Here is a 20663-nt window from a genome sequence, read left to right on the forward strand (position 1 = left end):
ATAAAGATTTTTGACGAAATGTCAATAATAGGGCTGGACTTGTAAAGGAAGAACGTTTTTATCCTTCGTTTAAGTTATTTTCCAACACAAACGTCCGACTTTTCACACAAATAATTAACATTGGGTATATCATTGAGACGTGAGGAATATTTCAATAGTTGATGAAATATCAGACTGAAACTTACGGAACTTAAGTTAATCCAAATAACAAGGGTTTAAACTTGGATTTAAAATATCTCGCGACCACGGCAACGCCTTCTTGCTAAACTTATAAAATTATCGAACTTATTTTCCAAATACAACAAATTCTTTCTGTTTTAACTTTTTTATTTTGCAACAAAAATAAAAACAAAGAAAAGTCGATTTGTCAAAAACATCGGCGAACTCGGCAACAACAACAACTCTAATAAAAACAATAAACATCGTATTTATGACGTCATAATGTACCTTGTTATTTACATAGTGACGTCATAATTACGCACTGTTACAAAATATTTAATGGAATTTCTCTTTATGTTTCCGTAGTTCACCGGGTGTCAAGAATCCTTTCGCGCAAATCGCGCATCGGTGCGGATATTCCTTTGTGTGGATTATTATGACGTGTTGGCGTAAACTCGATAAGACCGCGAACTTCGCGGAACATTCTTTGCATTGATAAGGTTTTTCACCGGTGTGGGTTCGCATGTGCGTGGTTAGATTCGTCCCACGCCCAAACTTTGCCCCACACTCCGTGCACACGAACGACGCGATTTTATCATGGACGGCTCGGATGTGTGTTTTCAGGTTACTAATACGGCCAAACCGTTTGTTGCATCTATCGCATGGGTAAGGTCGCTCCTTGGTGTGGATTCGGATGTGGGTCTTTAAGCTGCACTTTTGTGAAAACCGTTTCCCACAAGTGTCGCATTTGAACGGCTTCTCACCAGTGTGAGTGCGTTTGTGTCGTTCAAAGAGTTGAACAATATCACACGAATATTCGCACCATGGACACTTGTGTTTGTTCGTGGACGATCGGACGGGGTGTTTGTTCTTATCATGACGTAACAAAGTTGGTTTGTCGGCGAACACTTTTCCGCATGTTTCACATTCAAAATATTGATCTGTGAACAAATGATTCAGAAATAATTTATTCTGTGACGTCACAATATATATCACATAAAACGGGAATTTCATAATTATTACATCATAGAGTATTACATTCATACGAAAAACAAGAGAGTAAAGCTCTAACAGTGAGCACGTATTAAACTAATTAGCATAATATTAATAAATGAATGTAACTTACTTTATCCCGCGTGGCCAGAAAACGACAGTCGTTATAACACGGGTTTAACACCTCGTGCCAGCTTACGAGTTACCATGTATGTTACTTTGTGGGTGATTATTTTATGGGATTTTTTTATGTATGGCTGATAATTTGCACAACCCATATATTAGTGACCACTGGGTTGGAGCAATTGTTAAGTGTCTTGTGACAAGCCTTGAATTCATTATCTCTAGGTTTGTCAATTATTGTGTGGATTTCTTAACCCACCCTATTTTGAAAGATCGGATGACTGGAAATAGTGGGCTTACCGTTTAAGTGAGTGCAAAGCCACATACTATAATGTCCCGCGTTTGTTGACAATTGTTATAATTTTCTTTTATTAATAAATATGGAAAGTTATTATTTTACTTCTTATTTATTTATAATAGCACTGCAATGTAAACAAAGCCAAAAGTCACAGATTACTTGATTCGCAAGCGTTATAACCATTTATCGCTTGTAAATTTGGTGATTTTATACACAGTGGTTTGTTAAATTATGCTTAGTTAACTAGAAATAGTGCAAGCGAATAATTTAAGGTACATTTTGGGGTGTTTTGATAGTAAAGTATTTTTAAGTAAATATATATATATATATATATTGACTTTATTTCAGTCAATATATTAGAAAAACTTTTTAATAAAAAAGGATCTAAGTGATCACCTACGTGCTCAACAACTACCCACAAAGTTACAAACATGGTAACTCGTAAGTGGCTTAGGGTGTATAACAGACCACACGTGTTATAATAACTGTCCGCACATATAAACAGGTTACTTTCAGTTAAGTGATCAAAACTCAACTATTACATAAACATTATACCTCAAACCATAATAATTATTTTACAGAAACAAATTACCGAGACAAATCTTCCTTTCTAATTTCCGAACTGCTTCAGTTTCTTTTTCAGGTTGAACACATTTTGTTTTGTATTCAGTGGGGATTCCCAAACTTTGCGCATACTGGTCACCATACCAAACCAATAGCTCAGTACCAGGTGTGACGTCTCTGTACAATCTGTAGTATATGTCTCCCTGGTACTGGTACGCAATGACATTCTGCTGTTCTTCAAAACTGGAAAAATAAAACAATATTCACTTTTCAGTTTAATATATATACAAGTTAAAAAGTGTCAACAAAACAATAACCTTGAATTGGCTGCACCACTTTTCACAAGTGTTTATATAAGTTCAGTTGTACTTGACCGACACTACAGTATTTTTAACAGCTAGTTTTACAAAGTGTTAACAAAACAAAAACCTTGAATTGGTTGCTCCACTTTTCACAGGTGTTTATATAAGTTAAGTTGTATTTGACCGACACTACAGTATTTTTAACAGCTAGTTTTACAAAGTGTTAACAAAACAAAAACCTTGAATTGGTTGCTCCACTTTTCACAGGTGTTTATATAAGTTAAGTTGTATTTGACCGACACTACAGTATTTTTAACAGCTAGTTTTACAAAGTGTTAACAAAACAAAAACCTTGAATTGGTTTCACCACTTTTCAAGTAGTAAGTTAAATTAAAACTTATGGTATACCATACACACCATGCACAATTAATATATCTCATCCAGTTACTTTGCTTGGTGTCTTCACCATCAATGTAATGGGACAGTTTTCCTTTTTTGTAAATCTGAAACAATAAGGAAGTAAACATATGTTCAGGTAATAATAAAACCATAGACTGCATTTAAACACAGGGAAGGCAGGGATAGTTAGACACACAATCCTGTGAAACAAATCCAACTTATTGGTTGCATTGTTTACTGATTAATACAATGCAGAAAAATTGAAGGGTTAAGGTGGCTGTGCACAGCATGCAAATTCGCTTGCGAAGTCGTATGCAAACCCATTACGGAGTTCCGCACGCGGCAGCGAAATTTGGACAAAACGGACAAATTCCGAATACTGTGTACAGCCACCTTAAGCCTGTCTCCCTGCGACCCCAGGTTTGGTGCCTATGAACACAATGCAACCATACCTCCCAAGCGTAACCACCCTCAAACAGTCGTGAAAGTTTTGCGACATCGTTTCGATGAACAGCTTTTCCTTCATACGGACCAAACACAGTGTTTTTACTGAAACCCTTGTCGCACCAAGCACCTAATCCACCCGCCCTTATACCTGACATAGCAATGCTTATTCCATCGGGCGATGTCTTTCTGGCACGATCAATCAAACCCTGTCGATTGGACACAATTTTAAATCTGTTTTAACAAATATTTAAAGTATTAACAGCGAGTGTAGGTTAGTTGCTGAGCTTATAAATTACCACAATCCTCTGCTCAGGCTTGTTTTGTTTTAAGGGCCGATTGCTGCAAAGTTGTGAATAAAATACCAGATGTAAATAAGTTTAAACAAATCTAGTTTTTTTATTGATGGAGCAGGAGGCTACAGGTGTTCAGTGTTTTTAAAAAGGGTCACAAACCATGAAAGGTTGACAAATATTGGTGATCGGAAAATCCAGCTAATGTCTTACGAAATACTTAATATTCATGCAATAGCCAGTTTAACTTTGGCTAATTTGCACCAAGAAGCAAACAAAATTTCATAAGCCCAATATACTTTTTTAACAACAGCATCTGGAGCTGGTTTGTAAGGTCCATGCACTTCACAATCACCAAGATATAGTTTGTCGCAGTCGTCGCAATCTAGAAAGAATTATATGTTTAACAATATCGTATTCATTATACAAATCGGTGCCCAACATGACTCACATGAGTACGGGGTCACGGGAGTATGTCATTGTGATACTGTGAATGTGATACCCAATGGGAATAACCTGGGTACATACAGGTAACAGACTATATAAGTGATATTGCATTTATTGAATATGTAATAACATGTTTTTTGGTGCAAAGAAAATCTAAAAGATAACCTATGATAACAAACATACATAGAAAATCATCTTCTTTATAATCGCTTGGGTATTTATACTTGACAAGTCGTAAGTCTCTCTTTGGGTATCTATCCACAGCAAGCTGAAACATAAATAAACACTGAATACTTGTAGAATGTATGTTAAAGGTGACATCTCATCCTATATTTTGTGACAGAGGGAAATAGCATGTGTTAAATAACACCCAGTTACAATGGTAATAGTTGCTGCAATGTGTTATACATACAAGCAAGCAAAGCCAAATTATATTACATTAGTACATTCGACTAATTAATTAAAAAGGTTCTTAATGTTCAAAAGTTTAACACATAACTTAGTTTGCACCCTTACGACACAACATGTTGGCAAATGAGTTTAAAAATCTGGTTGGATAGTTATGACTATTGACTGCTACAGACAACATACAACAAAATGTTCAATAAAATGGTGGTACCTCTGGTTTGGTTTTTGCTTTGACAACTTTTTTGGTTCCACTCGCTACAGAGTCTGTTTAATATTGGTATTACTGAATATTCGAAAGTGACACACAATGTTACCAACCTTTTTCATAATCTGGCCCTTTGAATTCCTCCGGTATAACAATGGTATCGTCGTGCTCTTCATTTTTAACATGGCATTTCTAGAACAATAAAGTTTAATATTTGGAAATTTAATTTTAAAATATAAACTTAATTTCACAAACCTTTGCCAACCATTGTTGTCTCTTCATGATGTCGGTTACACCTACAATGTGAAAATATTATAATTAAACAATAAAAATGTTTCTATTTATTTGGACATGTGTTCTTGTGCAAGACAATTATCGGCAATTGTTCCAACCCAGTAGTCACTAATGGGTTGTCCAAATCATCAATCATACAGGAAAACAATTACCCCCTCATAAGCGGGCAGAAGGTGTATGAAACAACACCTGTGTTAAAGCGAATGTCATTACTCCGCCAAACAACATTCATTTAACCCTTAAGTTATAAATTTAATACATTTTTTAAAAAAATAAGTACAAAATAGACATTGTATCCTTACTCAGCATCCCTTGTTTCTTTTTACTTCGTTTCCACGGCTTCCAATCATCATCATCAACATCTTGGTCACTGTCAGATATCGCCATTTGTTTCAAACTTCCACGAGGTAGAAGACCAATTTTTGCTCGTAATTCATTTTCATTTGGTAGTGGAAGACCTGGGTGTTGAAACAGAATTTCCTTTATTTATCAAAAACAGTCTAATATTGGATTATTTATTTTGGACTAAACATTGGTGTACACTAGGAGAAGTAGTCTAAGACTTAGACTCCAAGTCAGATTTGCATTGCTTTTTAAAAACAGATTTGCGCTGCTTTGAATTTAGCAAGTTCTAATGTTGCAGTATTGATTACAAACAACATGTGCCCGGATTTTGGCATTTGCGCATGTTGCTGCCACATGAGGATTAAAACAAACAAAATATTCACAATTTTCTCACCCACCTAAATACATCATTATCGTTAAATTACGTCCAATTTTCCGAATTCTTTTTTTCTCGTACCGACATAATTTTGCGTATTCTTCAGGCTTGAACAAATTTTTCAACGAAACTCGAAATTTCACTTTTTTAACGATATCCTCAACTGGTACCGAGACAAAACCATTCCAACTTTTAAAAAACTCTGAAATAATTCTTTCCTGTTCTTGCTTTGTAATTTTTTGTTCCACAACCATTTTCCGATTTAGGAAAGACCTGTATAATTTATAAATATAAATTTTTTGAATATGAGTTTCATGCAACATTTGAATTCATTTAAGAGCACTGCTGCACTGTGAGTTTTCACAAAACATCAAAATTAAATCCATATTTAGGCAAATATAAACCTGTTTACAACAAAACTTACTTATTTTGACAATATTATTTCATTAGTCTTTGATTTTTCTTGACCTTTTCCAAAAAAACTTAATTTTTGACGAAATTTTCGGAAAATTGTTTTAAATATTCTAGAATATAACTTTCCCGCCAAAAAAACAACAACGAATTTCATAAAAATAACACACATTTAATTTCTAGTTAAAACGGTTTACAATAAAGCCACACGTTTGGTGTATTAATGTTTTGCAATAAGCGAGTTACCACTGTGATCAGTTACAACAACATGGTTAAAATATTCGGTCACTTTTGCGAAAGTATTTTGCATTTATTAAGTTTCTATTTGGGGGAAACTTCCATGCGAGATCGTACAGATTCTCCAAATACTTGTAAACAAATTCTGATACAGTTTGCAAAAGTTACGAATTACTCGAGTATTTTCGCGTAATATTCGAATCAAAACAGAATATTTACTTTTTGTTTAAATCGTATAAACTTATTTTGAATATTTTTATCATTAGTAAAGTCTGTTTAAAGTATAATTGCATAATGGCGCGCAAGAAACGATCTTTAAATAAGGAAGACACCTCCGACTTCGAAACCCCTCGAACTTTGATTCAACAAGTAATATCGCACGGTGACAATGAAAAAACTATTCAAAGAGAACGTAGAAAAACTAGAAAATCCAAACTACTGACAATTGAACAGCCAGATACATTACAAAGGTGGTTATAAAATAAACCAACTAAGTTAAATACTATTAATTTAGTTCTGAACTAATACAATAACAAAACATAAATGAATTTATATACATACTTATTTTGAATTGAATTAGTAATGTTGTATTAAATTTAAGTCATCAATGTACATCTTCTAGTGAATAAAAATAAGTTTGTTTATCAGCGGCACCGACGATAACGCCCAGGAAAATGACAAAACCACGGTAGCTGTTGAGACAAGTTTGGTAACCCCCCGTACAGCGTTGCACGCAGTTATTAAAACACATGATGTCATCAATACTGTTAAACCAAGTAACCGACACAAGAAACTAACAGAATCCCTCGTACAAATGTAAGTTTAATATTATTCAATAAATTAATTTAAATTTGATTCTCGCTGTTTTTGGTAATTCATTATGCTGTTTCAATCAATTTAATATAATACCTTTAAAGCACATTTGGTAGTTTTAATTTTTCATTCGTATGCCCCTTTATTTCCTATCTCTTTATTGTTTTAATTAATTTGACCGTTGTTATTGTGTTTAAAAAGTTAAATAGTTAGGTTTTTGTCATTTACAAATGTTTTTACTTCAAGACCTGATAGTGAGCTCCAGGAGTTGGTTGACCAAGAATCCTCTAAACAACTTGAACCACCGCAGTACGTGTAATGTGTTGTTTTTTCCCGCTACAATGATAATCATTTATAAACCATTGCAGAAGACATGAAAACGAACAAAATCCAGACACCTCAATAAACGAATATCGAAGAAAATTAAACGAAAAATTAAGGAAATTGAAGTTACATACCCGGTGAGTTATTTAAATTAACCGAACTTTGTATTTTCCACAACAATAAAAAGAAATATATGTTTTTATCCTACCACTTTTATGTTTAATAATTTATACTTTTGCATTTTAAACTTTTTTTTGAAAGAATATTTCAGCAAAGTGGCGTTACCATTTTTTTCCGTATATACTCGCCAACACTTTTTTTTTAACGTTTATTAAAATAAAACTAAAACTAATCTTTTAAATAATACCATAATGCTATTATTACCAGAGAAAATACCTCCATTCAATTAGAACCAAACATAGAACTTCCTACATTGCCAACATTCCATTCAACACAACTACAAAACGAGTAAGTAGAACAATTATGTAAATAATCAGTGATATTATTATGTATATCGTTTAAACTAGCCCATTGTTACACACTAACTTGCCCCCGCGTTGCAGTTCATCTGAATATATTGAAACATTTTCACAAAAACTGAAAGAAAAACTTCTTCCATTCAAAACTCAACTTTCACAGATCGAAAAGTAAGTAATGTATTTTAAATGAAATTATATTTGTTTAAAATATTATAATAAACAAATAAACCATACTCTAACTAATATATTGTTACTTTATAAATGTGTTTGTGATGTCATACTCCTACCAACAGATCACACCAAGACGAAGTTATCTTTGAAAATGAAAACGAGGAAAATGGTAAAATACGTTTTACCAAACTTTTATATCTGCTGACATAGTGACATAATATGTTGAAACTTGAAAACTATGGTTCACTTTTTATAAACAGATAATCAACATAGCGATCAACTTGTTGAAAATATTTCTAAAGAAAAGGGAAACCACGATAGCATAGAAGTTTTCATGGAAAAGGAAAATAATGAAAAGTTTGAAAATGGTATTAAATATTTGACGGAACTTTTTATATCCACAACAAGGTTTTTGAGATTGAAATTATTTACAGCAGCAGATCAATCTGTGGAAAATGTGTCTCAAGAAATGAAAAGCCAAGTTGATGGATTGGTTAAAAATGTTGACCATCAACAAAGTAACATTGGGGGTGTGGAGGATGCAAACATGGAGGAACAAGTTATCGTGGCGACAAACAATCATGACGAAGACTTCAATGCTGATGGCCAAGCATCGGGTAACGATAAAGATGACAACCAAGTTGATCAAGACGACAATGAAGCAAATTGGCAAGATGTTGTCCCGCCATCTTCACCATCCGACGAAGACATGGAAGATCCGCTTCTTGTCAGGTCTTTCCATGAGGATAATTTGGGTAAATAAAAGCTATAAAAAGATATTGAACGCCAACTTTACAACCCTAATCAAAATGAGCAAAATGTTCCACTACACACTACAATAAAATTCATTTATTCATAATTCTTTTATTAGAGTATTACAAGTTAAGAATTACTCGTATACATTATAACCAAACAAATAGGGATTTGCATTTCCGGAGCAAACATATAAAACAACATGTGTCTATACCCTGTAGTACTAACTACAATAACGTCATTCCTGCTTCTTATAAATGAAAGTTAAAATTGAAATATGTTGTGTTCTGTGTGTATATCATTATTGTATGCAATCCACCCAACATGTATCTAACATAATATGCTTCTACAGTCTATAACTACAACCTTTTATTCAATTCTTTTTCCAAAATTAACTCCTAAAATCATTCCATCATTTAAAAAAGATTGATCACCAGGTGATAAACCTATTCAAGATGCAACAAAGGTTCTTATGACATCACAATCACTTAATAAAAGCAAACAAACAAAGTCTTCTGTCAAGAAAAAGAGACCGGTGCCAAATATGACGAGGTATTTATGTTTTTCTCTTTAAACTTAAAATAACCATGTTCCCCATTATACATCCTCTACACTACAAATATAGTGAAATCCACAAGCTCTCCCCATGGCCTTGTTTATTTTAGAGGTTGATTGATGCAAAATAGTGAATAAAATAACAAACGTAAATTGGTTTAAACAAATGTAGGTTATTTTATTGATGGAGCAGAGGGCCACGGGTGTTAGATGTCTCTGAAAGGGGGCCACAAACCATGAAAGGTTGAAAATATTTTTTTTTTTATTATTTCAAATGTGTGAAACAAGTATTAACATTCTGGCATGATTTCAGATTGGTCACCGCTGGCCAAACATCCTTTCATAAGAATAAGAAACCAACGAAGCGGAACTTACCTGTTTCAAGAAAACAACTTTATGGGATCATGCAACATTATTGTGCCAATAAAGTTACCAAGTATGTTGCAGATCGTAAAGTTTTATGTGGCAACATTTGGTACAACACGGGTGTTCTGTTTCATACACCTTGTGCCCACTTACGAGTTATCACTAACTTTGTGAGTGCTTATTTTTTGTATTGCTAACAGTTTAGACAACCCATTAGTGACCACTGGGTTGGAGCAATTGTCGTAAAATGTCTTGCCCAAGGACATATACGCCCACAATGGTAGCAGCGGCAAGCCTGCTTATTCTGTGCTGGAGAATACCATAATCACTACAAACTCATTATCTGTAGTAGATTTTATGTAAATCAAACTAACTGGTCTCTATCCCCATCTAGAGGAGCAATGGATTTAGTTGAAGAATGTTTCGAGAAGTTCTTCAAACAGTTATGTCATGACATTGAAACAATGACGTTACACGGCGGTAGAAAGGTTGTCACGATGGCCGACATTGAACTTGTTATGAGAAGGTCGGTTGTTTTAAACCGTTGGTTCTAACATGTTTTTTCAATGTTTTCCCCAAAAAAATCTATCTTCTGTTTTGCCCCTCGTAATAATGAAGAAAACAAACGGTATGTCTTAATGCTAAAAGTCCTGAATTAACGAATAAAGTTAAGTATTTGCTGTATATGCCACATAAGGTTAGACAAATTAGCTGCATAGTATTAAAATGTTTGTATAGGTACAAAACTAGGACAGCTGCATAGACTTGTTCTAAAATGAGCTTTTTCTCCAGGCAACGATTTGTAACCGATGAAAAGCCGTTACAAATAATAATTGAAGAAAATTTCCCGTTGGAATACCGAAGATTGTTTATTCCTGTGGCTGGTTCTGTTGCTAACAAGGAGAAATGAAACTTTATATTTCTGTATCAGCACTGTCATGTTATTGTACATTCACTTTGACTTTGATTTATTTCATTCACAACACGGACATTACTTGTTTAATTGTCAAAGTGAGAGAAATATGAAAAAGGCAGGAGAGAAGAAATGTCTGTTCAAATATTTGTTTAATTGCACTTTGCTATTATTGCTAACGCTGCTCAATTTTGTTTTTTCAGTGTAAGTTAAGTTAGGTTGTAGTGGGAGCATGGCGCATGATAAAGCTCAGTAAGTTGTGGTGTATTTTGTTCTTATTCTTGTGTTTTCTTCAATTCTTTGTTTCTTTTTGATAGGCCAGTTATTTGCAAGATATATCTTTGGTTCATCATGGTTGAACTTGTTTTTCGTTTGTTGTTTATTTAGCAACACTTGAAGTATTCTTATATATATATAGTTTATTTAGACTAATTCTTTTTTCGTTAAATTTAATTGCTTTAGGATATTAAAACCTTTAATCTAAGAACTTAACAAATTTTGTTCTTATCAATGCCAATTTACGTAAAAACAATTTTTACCAGACCCGCGTTTTGCCTCGGGGCAAACACGTTGTCCGTTCCCATGAGTTTATTCGCCGACAATCGTAAGCGGTTATGCAACAAACTACGAACAATCGATGTTCCAGAACATTCCATTGTTTTACTCCAAGGAGGGCAACAACAACAGCAAGATTCTACCGATCGTGACATCACATTCAGACAGGTATTGCTATTATGACGTACAGTTAAAGTGTTTGTATCGTAGATTAGTTGCCACATCTCCACAGTCAAGTTGCTGGAGGGCTTTATTTTTTCTTTTACGGGTTTAAGGCTTGATGCTGCTACCATTGTGGGCGTATATGTGTTCTTGGGCAAGACACTTATTGACTATTGTTCCAACCCATTAGTCACTAATGGGTTGTTTAATTGTCAAAAAAATAATCACCCACAAAGTTACATACGTGGTAACTAGTAAGCGGGCACGAGGTGTTTGAAACAGAATACCCGTGTTATAATGACTGTTGTTGCCCCAGCATTCATAGATAAGAACATGCACAACACATTGCTTAAGTTTCACCACTACATATTGCACCCTTTTTCACAGGAATCCTTCTTCCAATGGTGTTTCGGTGTCAGCGAACCAGACTGCTTCGGTGCGATTGACGTCACATCCGGCAGATCCGTTCTCTTCGTACCAAAGCTGCCTGTTGAATACCGGGTGTGGATGGGGGAGATATTTCCACCAAGTCACTTCCAAGCTAAATATCGGGTTGATGACGTCATGTTTGTTAATGACGTAAGTAAGATGAATTTGAAACCCTTTCCATCCATTACCATTAATGCTCTCACTCTGGGTGTTGGGGTAATGGGCCAACTGAGGCCTAAATCTCAGGTCCCAACATGATAGTCTGATATTGATATGAAGTTTTAAATGTATTGCCCGTTTGCCCCAACACCCAGGGTGCTACCATCTAGAGTTAGACTGCGGCAGTTTATAGATGTACTGACAATTGAGTATAATTTATTAACAAGACATATCTACAGATCGCTACAATCTTGAAAGAAATGAAAGCTGGAACATTACTTACTTTGGTGAGCTTCTTAATGTTGTTGGGTTGTCTATTACCCTTTTTGCATGGTCACTTTTATGCGCGTAAGTACTCGCATATTTACTTGCAAAAACAAAGTTTACACGCATAACGTCATAAGCGTGTCATCTGCTGTAGAAGGTTGGTTGTTACTCGCATTATGCGAGTAAAGAAAAGTATGGTGGAAGTACAGTTTTACTTTTAAGAGATTAATCTTTTTCGGATATTAATTTTATAGGTTTTCGTAATAGCACCATAAAGTATTAAAACTAAAAGAAAAAATAAAGCCCTCCAGCATTTTATAAACTAGATTTAACAACATTGCGCTAAAATAAGCTTACTCAATGTTGATACGCGCATAAACCAATGACCATGCAAAATAACGCGGTTAGCGAGTTATCATATGACGAGTTAATGCGGACCGTTATTCGCCTTAACTTTTTACCATGCAAAAAGGGTATAAAGGTGACTCTCTTTTAGAAACCAGGCTGCTGTTGAGCCCAGGGTGTTTTTGTATGAGCGTGGATGGGGGAGATATTGTTGAGCCCAGGGTGTGAGCATTGCCTTTGATTGGTGTGGTATTTTTAATTATCTTGTTACTATGTGTACGTGTGTACCCAGATTAATACCTTGAGTTTTCTCAATTGATTCCAATGTACGCCTTGCATACCCACGTTAGATATCTATGTTTATAAACGACCAACTAAAACATTCCACAGAGTGGATTAAACACCGATAGTGGTCTCACCACGAGGGAAGCAGCATTTGATGGAATTAGCAGGTGAGGGGAATTATATTGTAACCGAAACAATTATTATATCAACATTTTGCCTACAATATGGAAATACCTCGTTTGGGTTTAACATAGCTATAACTATAGAGGGTACGTTGGCGTAATATAATTAACGGTATTGTTATACTAAGAGTCAGGGGCGTATACAAGGGGGAGGGTCATCGGGGTTCGGATTTTTTTTTTTTTGTAAAATAAGAACCCCTCCTCTTAAAAAATGGTAAAGCAGTCGTATCATTGTAGTTCAAAACCAATCTTCCGTTATATTGTATTAAATTAATTTAAGGTCTTTAATCTAAAGTTCCACTATTTTTTGTGTGAATATTTATAAATTACACTCTGTCTGTCTAATTGTTTAATAACAGAAGCAACAAGATATCTAGGTACTTTATTTATGACATAACAATGGGTTTGTTTTAACTTGTAATTTCGGGCCTGAGCCTTAATTGGTGCTCACAGAGTTGGACGATTCTTGTGTAAAAAAATACAGTAAGGATCTGGTGCTACAAAACCATAACAGACAAAAATCAAATCCAACCAAAAGTATGAGAAATATTTGCTTCAATGGCTTCGTCAGTCTCTGATTCAAATATAAACTTGATTCTTGGTTTTGTTTTCTCGTAGTTTCAAAGTTGACAACAAACTGCTTCACCCGGTGATCAGTGAGTGCCGTGTGATCAAGTCCGAACAAGAACTTGAGGTTTTGCGATACGTCAACCGCGTCAGTAGCGAAGCGCATAAAGAGATCATGCGACGTATACGCCCGGGGTGGATGGAATACCAGGCTGAAAGGTGGGTGTATTTGTACAGTGTTGCCGGGTGTATTTGTACAGTGTTGCCGGGTGTATTTGTACAGTGTTGCCCGGTGTATTTGTACAGTGTTGCCAGGTGTATTTGTACAGTGTTGCCGGGTGTATTTGTACAGTGTTGCCAGGTGTATTTGTACAGTGTTGCCAGGTGTATTTGTACAGTGTTGCCGGGTGTATTTGTACAGTGTTGCCAGGTGTATTTGTACAGTGTTGCTGGGTGTATTTGTACAGTTTTGCCAGGTGTATTTGTACAGTGTTGCCAGGTGTATTTGTACAGTGTTGCCAGGTGTATTTGTACAGTGTTGCTCGGTGTATTTGTACAGTGTTGCCAGGTGTATTTGTACAGTGTTGCCAGGTGTATTTGTACAGTGTTGCCGGGTGTATTTGTACAGTTTTGCCAGGTGTATTTGTACAGTGTTGCCAGGTGTATTTGTACAGTGTTGCCAGGTGTATTTGTACAGTGTTGCCCGGTGTATTTGTACAGTGTTGCCAGTTGTATTTGCACAGTGTTGCCGGGTGTATTTGCACAGTGTTGCCGGATATAAAATATTAATATTATAACATGATGGTTTAAACTTTTTTTATGTTGCGCACATTATTTTAAAGACCAGGAAACTTAAGTAGTAACTTATTGTTAGATGTGTACAGTGTTAACAAAGCATTCATTGTTTTCATTATGACATCACACAGCTTACGAAGGAAACAATTAAAATTACACAACAGCCATAGTTAGGTAGTTGTTGTAGTTTGTTGTATTAATAATAAGATTAATAGCTTTAAACTTATTGTTAAATGTTTTTTTGTTGGTCTATATTGTGTTTTATTATTTGTACCCGGTGCCATTTGTCATAATATGTTACTATTAATTACTTATTAATGTATTAAAACACTATTTAGTATTTGATATAAATACAGCTTTTACTGATATACAGAGCCAAGTTGTTATTTTAAATGTTTTTACCATTTGTTGCTATATCCCTTCTCTTCGTTGTTTTAATTAATTTGATCTTCTCTCTCGTATTCGAAGAGATAAACAATGAGATATTTTGGGTTATTGTGATGTCATAGTGCAAAGTATCAATCACGAGACGCTTGCATTGTTATACGCCTGATTGATTATTAACTCATATTGTTCATTGTTTGCAGCTGTGACATCACAATGCTGCTTATTAAGCATAAAACATGTGTTGTGCATGTAGTTAAATAAAGTTGTGACAATTCCTGTGTGGGTATAAAAAATATTGTTATTTTTAGGACATATATTAATTTATTTGTTGTTAATATACAGGACAAATAAGAATGAATAAATTGAGTTGTTTTATTGTTCTTGTGAGTTTGTTTGTGTTGTCTACACAACGAAAAATTCATTTTAAGAAGTTTTACAAAGAAGGTCCAAGATCTGTTGTCCATGAATCCATGGCCGATGTTCTTAAACTGGTGGTGATGGGAGATTGGGGGGGTTTGCCTTTCTATCCTTACTATTCACCGTTCGAGATAGCAACCGCTAAACAACTAATGAAAGTTTCTGTGAAGGATGGTTACGAAGCTGTCCTTGCACTCGGCGACAACTTTTACTACGATGGCGTGGTGAATGAATTCGACTCGAGATTCCAAAATACTTTCGAAAATGTTTTCAATGACGATCAGTTTAAGTCGATCCCGTGGTACTTGGTGGGGGGGAACCATGATCATTACGGGAACATCACCGGTCAGATTGAGTACAGCAAACATTCTCATAGATGGGTATTCCCCAACATGTGGTATAAAGTACAAATGTTGGGGAATGGATTCAACGTTACGATTGTGATGATTGACACCGTTACTTTATGTGGAAACACTATGCAGGAAGGGGAACAACCTAATGGGGATATTGATGATGCTACAGCACAAGACCAACTATCATTCATAGAAACAACATTAAAAGAAAGCGAGGATAGTTACGTCATAGTAGCAGGTCATTTCCCTGTGTGGTCAATAGCAGAGCACGGTCCAACACAATGTTTGTTGGAAAAGTTGAAGCCATTGCTGGAGAAATACAAAGCAACGACTTACATGTGTGGGCACGACCATAACCTGCAACATATTCGTGAAACTAATTCTACAGTTGAATATTTTGTCTCTGGTGCGGTGGATGTAGTCGACCCCAGCATGAAACATAAAGATTCCATCCCACAAGACTCCCTTCAGTTCTATTGGGCAAATATTCTCGGGTTAGGGGGTTTCGCGACACTCGACGCCACAAAAAGCGAAATGGTTTTACGATTTCACTCCGCCACTGGTTCTACACTTTATAAACATTCAATGCTTCCAAGGAAATAATATGGACAAGTTTATTGTGATGTCACAAAGATACTGTGATGTCACAATGATAGTGCTGTATCATAATGATTATTGTTGCCTTTAATCATTTTTTTCATAATTTTTAATGATTTTGTGTTTTGTTTGATTTTGTCTTGATTAAATGTAGTGACTTGTGTTTATTATGAACTATTACTGTGCGTTGTACCAAAAATAAACTAACTATGATGGATTGCATTATGTGTATGATATATGCCAGAAACAGAAATGTAAAAAACTACATCTGTAAATAACAAATTATTTTGTACCAGAAATGAAATAACCGATTTGGCTCATAGTTTGTGTATGATGCCTTTGTTAGAAATGGAATGTAAAACTATTTACTCTAAAATAATTCTGTGAAATAAATTTAATATTTTTTATTTAATTTTGTTCGCAGCTTATTCAAGCACCACGTATACACCCACGGAGGTTGCAGACATGTTGCGTACACGTGTATCGGCGCGACCGGTGACCATTGCGCTGTGTTACATTACGGGCACGCGGGGGCTCCTAATGATCGGCTGATACAGGATGGTGACATGTGGTAGGTTGTGGTGTGATAGTGGGGTGGTTTAATGTACAATGGATGTAACTTATTTATCCTTGAATGGCGGGGCCAACGACAGAAGGATGTTCTGTTTCATACACCTCCTCCTCGCTTACAAGTTACTACGTATGTAACTTTATGAGTGATTGTTGTCTCTAACCCTCACAATTTGGACAACCCATTAGTGACCACTGGGTTGAAGCAATTACCATAGGTGTCTTGCCCAAGGACACATACGCCCACAATGATAGAAAAGTTGAGTCTTGAACCTGTAGGCTGTGGTCAAAACCTTTTTGTCAGAGACTTTCTAAATACTGTCCTGGTTCCATCATTTGTGATGCAAGAATTCAAACTATATATCATGTTATGACATCATACATCCATTGTTTACCAACAACAGTTTATTCGACATGGGTGGGGAATACTATTGTTACGCGAGCGACATCACTTGTTCATACCCCGTCAACGGAAAGTTTACGAACGACCAGAAGTTGATCTACAACGCTGTGTTGAAAGCTAACAGGGCCGTGCAGAAGGCTTTGAAGCCGGGTAACTCATGCTAGCTGTTAAGTATCTAACCACCGCCAAAGGTTTTTATAGATGCTGAAATTGTTACCTTGAATGGAATTTACTTGTTTATCCTTCGTTTTGTCCAAAATTTTCAACCCACCTAGGTGTAAAACGGGCGATATATTAAATAAATATGAGTGTAATTTTAACAATGCCACCCCAGATTTTGTTTGAACTTAACCTTACAGGTGTATCATGGGTTGATATGCACCTGCTTGCCGATCGTGTGCAACTTGAAGAGTTAGTGAAGATGGGATTGTTGCACGGTGATGTTGATGCCATGATGGATGTTCGCCTCGGTGCCGTGTTCATGCCCCACGGCCTCGGACACTTCATGGGGCACGACGTGCACGATGTGGGGGGATACCCTGAGGTGAGACCGTAGTGGTTTGTAATAAATATATTTTCAGCCAGGAACAAAAAAGTATTGATAATCACGCACAAAGTTACATACGTGGTAACTTGTAAGCGAGCATGAGGTGTATGAAACAAAACACGTGTGTTATAACAACTGTCGTTGCCCCGCCATGCAAGGATAAATAAGTTACATACGTGGTAACTTGTAAGCGGACGCAAGCTGTATGCAACAGAACACCCATGTTATAACAACTGTCCTTGCCTCGCCCTTCGAGGATAAATATCACAGGTTGACCATACATGGTAAACCCGTGATATTTATTATTTTAATGATATTTACTACGGGTGTGAAATGACAAACACAAGGATTGTATTTTTATTATCCATATATTATAATGCATTGCAGAAAATATGTTTCAAGCGTTAAACTATGTTAGTGTACTACGATCGCTATCAATTATTAAAAATATTTGTTTATTTAACGATATTAATATATTGGACATGTTTGTAGCTCAATAGTAGAGAAATATAATTCTATAAAAACAATGTTTATTATTGTTAATTGTGATGTCACAATGTTAACTACCAGGAAGGACCAACACGCCGAACCGAACCAGGTTTGAAAAGTTTGCGCACGGCTCGTACGATGCAGGAGGGGATGGTGCTGACCATCGAACCCGGGATTTATTTCAACTGGCCGGTGGGTGAAGGTTGACCGAATGGGGGGATTTTTTACACAAATTTTATTCCGAATTACCAAAAATTTAACGGGTCTTGGGTAAAACAATCACAGTATTTTACAAACTTTATTAAAAAAATTTTCCCTAAATGTTTAATGATCAAGTTTTGGCAAAAATAGACTAGGAGCCTTCACCCATGCACGTGGTATTGATAAGGTGACGTGTACACGACATTAAACATATTTTATAGTTTATTGGGCTTTTGTCTCTTCCAGTGTAAAAAGTTTTATTTCAACGTTCTGTCTGCTGATTGCTAAGACTTCACCAGAGTTGAATATTTGTCTTACATCACTTTGCTACTTCAACCATGCTACTTTCGCTTAGTAACAGATATATCTGAATAAACTTAATCAATCCATAGATCATACAAGATGCTTTAAACAATCCCCAATTGTCGTGTTTCATCAACGCACAAGAAATACAGAGATTTCAAAACTTTGGAGGGGTGAATATTGTTTCTATGTTTTGTAATCATACAGTTTGCTATATTTTAATAATATTACTGAATCAGTGGTCACTAAAGTGTTGTCTAAACTGTCAGCCATACATGAAAACAATTACCCACAAAGTTACATACGTGGTATCTTGTAAGCGGGCACGAGGTGTATTTCATTCAGACAATATAAACACCAGGTTCGCATTGAAGATGACATCGCGATAACAAGCGAGGGGATGGAAATGTTGACGTGCGTGCCACGTGACGTCGATGCCATCGAACAACTCATGCGTGAAGGACGGGAGAGCGAAGACGTATCATTGGCTGGCACCTTGTTACCCAGTGTTAAGCAATAATAACAACTTTACATCTGGCAACACTGGAAAATCTTGTAATTCATCTGGCAACACTGGAAACACTTGTAATTCATCTGGAAACACTGAACAAACTTTTAATTCTTCTGGAAACACTGGACAAACTTGTAATTTATCTGGCAACACTGGACAAACTTGTAATTCATCTGGCAACACTGTAATTCATCTGGCAACACTGGCTTCAATCACCTGACACTTGTGCCATACAATAATTATAAACCACTTGCATAAGTGAACGAAATACATTTCAACAAAGATTTTATTTTAAATTGATGTAAATACCTCCTACTGATTGTTGCATTCATTCATTTATGTGTAAAATATTACGATTCAGTATTTCATCGATATGTTACTGAAATACATGTTCATGAAACCGCAATAAACTTTAAATTGTGCAATGAATACTTATAAGATGGGACACCTTTTAACGTTTAAAGATTTATAAAATCGTATCCTCACGACTCCCATAAATCGTTGGTAATTTATACACGGTCAGGATATTTAGATAATATGCGCTATTTGAATTGATTAGAATGTGAAACAGAAACCGCGAAAAATAAAGTAAAGAGAAAAAAATTTGCTAAAGTTGCAGCGCGCTTTTGCGCGTGACCTTAATTAGTTTTGTGACACTAAACGCCCGTTCTTAATGTCGTGTTTGAAAGCAATCATCGGTAAATAAGTTCCAATAGTCCGCATACACCTCGCTCCAATATTAGATTGATAATAATTAACCTAAACTGTAAGAACAGCTTACAGGAGGCGAGCAGAAAAAGTAATAACAGTGACGTTTGCATTTAGCCCGGTTGTTTATTCAATATTATATATGTGTAGTACTGTGGGGTAAAGTGGGATACTGTTGGAGCCTGGTGACAATACTTCCCAATCGTATTTTAAACAATTAACAAGCGTCGTGAGGTTACGGTTTTACAATTCTGTATCCCACGTTAACTGCTAAATGGTATGAGAAAAAAAGGAAAACATGTCCCATCTTACCCCACGAACTACAACGTATGGTTTCGTATAATAATGTGTGTGGACAAGTAATGTTATAGCAAATCTATTTTGCGCGAATTTTCAACAAACTATGCAGTGTTTGACTTTTTCTTTTCCTGAATAAAAATATACCATCGTCGCGTATGCATATTTTAGTAACGGTGTTGTGGTAGTTTATAATGTTTAAGTAGGATATACACTTCGTGCTCGTTTACGAGTTATGCCTGTATGGTGGCTGAACTAAACAACCCATTAGTGACCACTAGGTTGGAGCAATTACAGGTTAAAAAGACACAGCCCACAATGGTAGCAACAACGATATAGTTATTGGCAAGTGATATAGGCAGTTACGTAAGGTGTGTGATCAGTTTTATTTTTTATGTTGCGGTGTCGTGGTAAACAGTGGCGCGTCTTCATATATTGCACATGTTTACGAAGCTTGGTGCT

General features: G+C 35.7%; 3 protein-coding genes across 8 annotated transcripts; 2 read left to right on the forward strand and 1 right to left on the reverse strand.

Moving 5' to 3' along the window:
- Window positions 1-131: 131 nt before the first annotated feature.
- Window positions 132-6113, reverse strand: LOC100186221 (histone-lysine N-methyltransferase PRDM9-like). Its single transcript, XM_002130272.4, has 12 exons — window positions 6075-6113; window positions 5673-5923; window positions 5232-5387; window positions 4891-4931; window positions 4749-4827; window positions 4642-4694; window positions 4206-4290; window positions 3875-3960; window positions 3291-3491; window positions 2857-2942; window positions 2166-2380; window positions 132-1100 (listed from the first exon to the last, which is right to left on the reverse strand). Exons 2-12 carry the CDS (start codon window positions 5902-5904, stop codon window positions 496-498), a joined length of 1839 nt encoding a protein of 612 aa, XP_002130308.1. The 5' UTR covers window positions 5905-5923; window positions 6075-6113; the 3' UTR covers window positions 132-495.
- A 391-nt stretch (window positions 6114-6504) lies between these two features.
- Window positions 6505-10875, forward strand: LOC100179949 (centromere protein T). Of its 6 annotated transcripts, none has more exons than XM_002129940.4 (13): window positions 6505-6768; window positions 6947-7114; window positions 7358-7420; window positions 7480-7572; window positions 7823-7903; window positions 7999-8082; window positions 8208-8254; window positions 8346-8453; window positions 8523-8840; window positions 9276-9390; window positions 9707-9829; window positions 10154-10285; window positions 10552-10875. In XM_002129940.4, exons 1-13 carry the CDS (start codon window positions 6593-6595, stop codon window positions 10667-10669), a joined length of 1626 nt encoding a protein of 541 aa, XP_002129976.1. In that variant the 5' UTR covers window positions 6505-6592; the 3' UTR covers window positions 10670-10875. The 6 variants fall into 6 exon arrangements, with proteins under 6 accessions (XP_002129976.1, XP_026695074.1, XP_026695075.1 ...); XM_026839273.1 differs by having other exon boundaries at window positions 8520-8840; window positions 10552-10874; XM_026839274.1 differs by having other exon boundaries at window positions 8526-8840; window positions 10552-10874.
- LOC100176014 (xaa-Pro dipeptidase) lies at window positions 10827-19625 on the forward strand. Its single transcript, XM_018816358.2, has 12 exons — window positions 10827-10924; window positions 11215-11395; window positions 11777-11968; window positions 12217-12264; window positions 12980-13041; window positions 13675-13842; window positions 16597-16743; window positions 17147-17295; window positions 17505-17689; window positions 18263-18373; window positions 18775-18858; window positions 19047-19625. Exons 1-12 carry the CDS (start codon window positions 10905-10907, stop codon window positions 19203-19205), a joined length of 1506 nt encoding a protein of 501 aa, XP_018671903.1. The 5' UTR covers window positions 10827-10904; the 3' UTR covers window positions 19206-19625.
- The last annotated feature ends 1038 nt before the right edge of the window (window positions 19626-20663 follow it).

This window comes from Ciona intestinalis, unplaced genomic scaffold (assembly GCF_000224145.3).
Source record: "Ciona intestinalis unplaced genomic scaffold, KH HT000183.1, whole genome shotgun sequence".
NCBI classification, from domain to species: domain Eukaryota; kingdom Metazoa; phylum Chordata; class Ascidiacea; order Phlebobranchia; family Cionidae; genus Ciona; species Ciona intestinalis.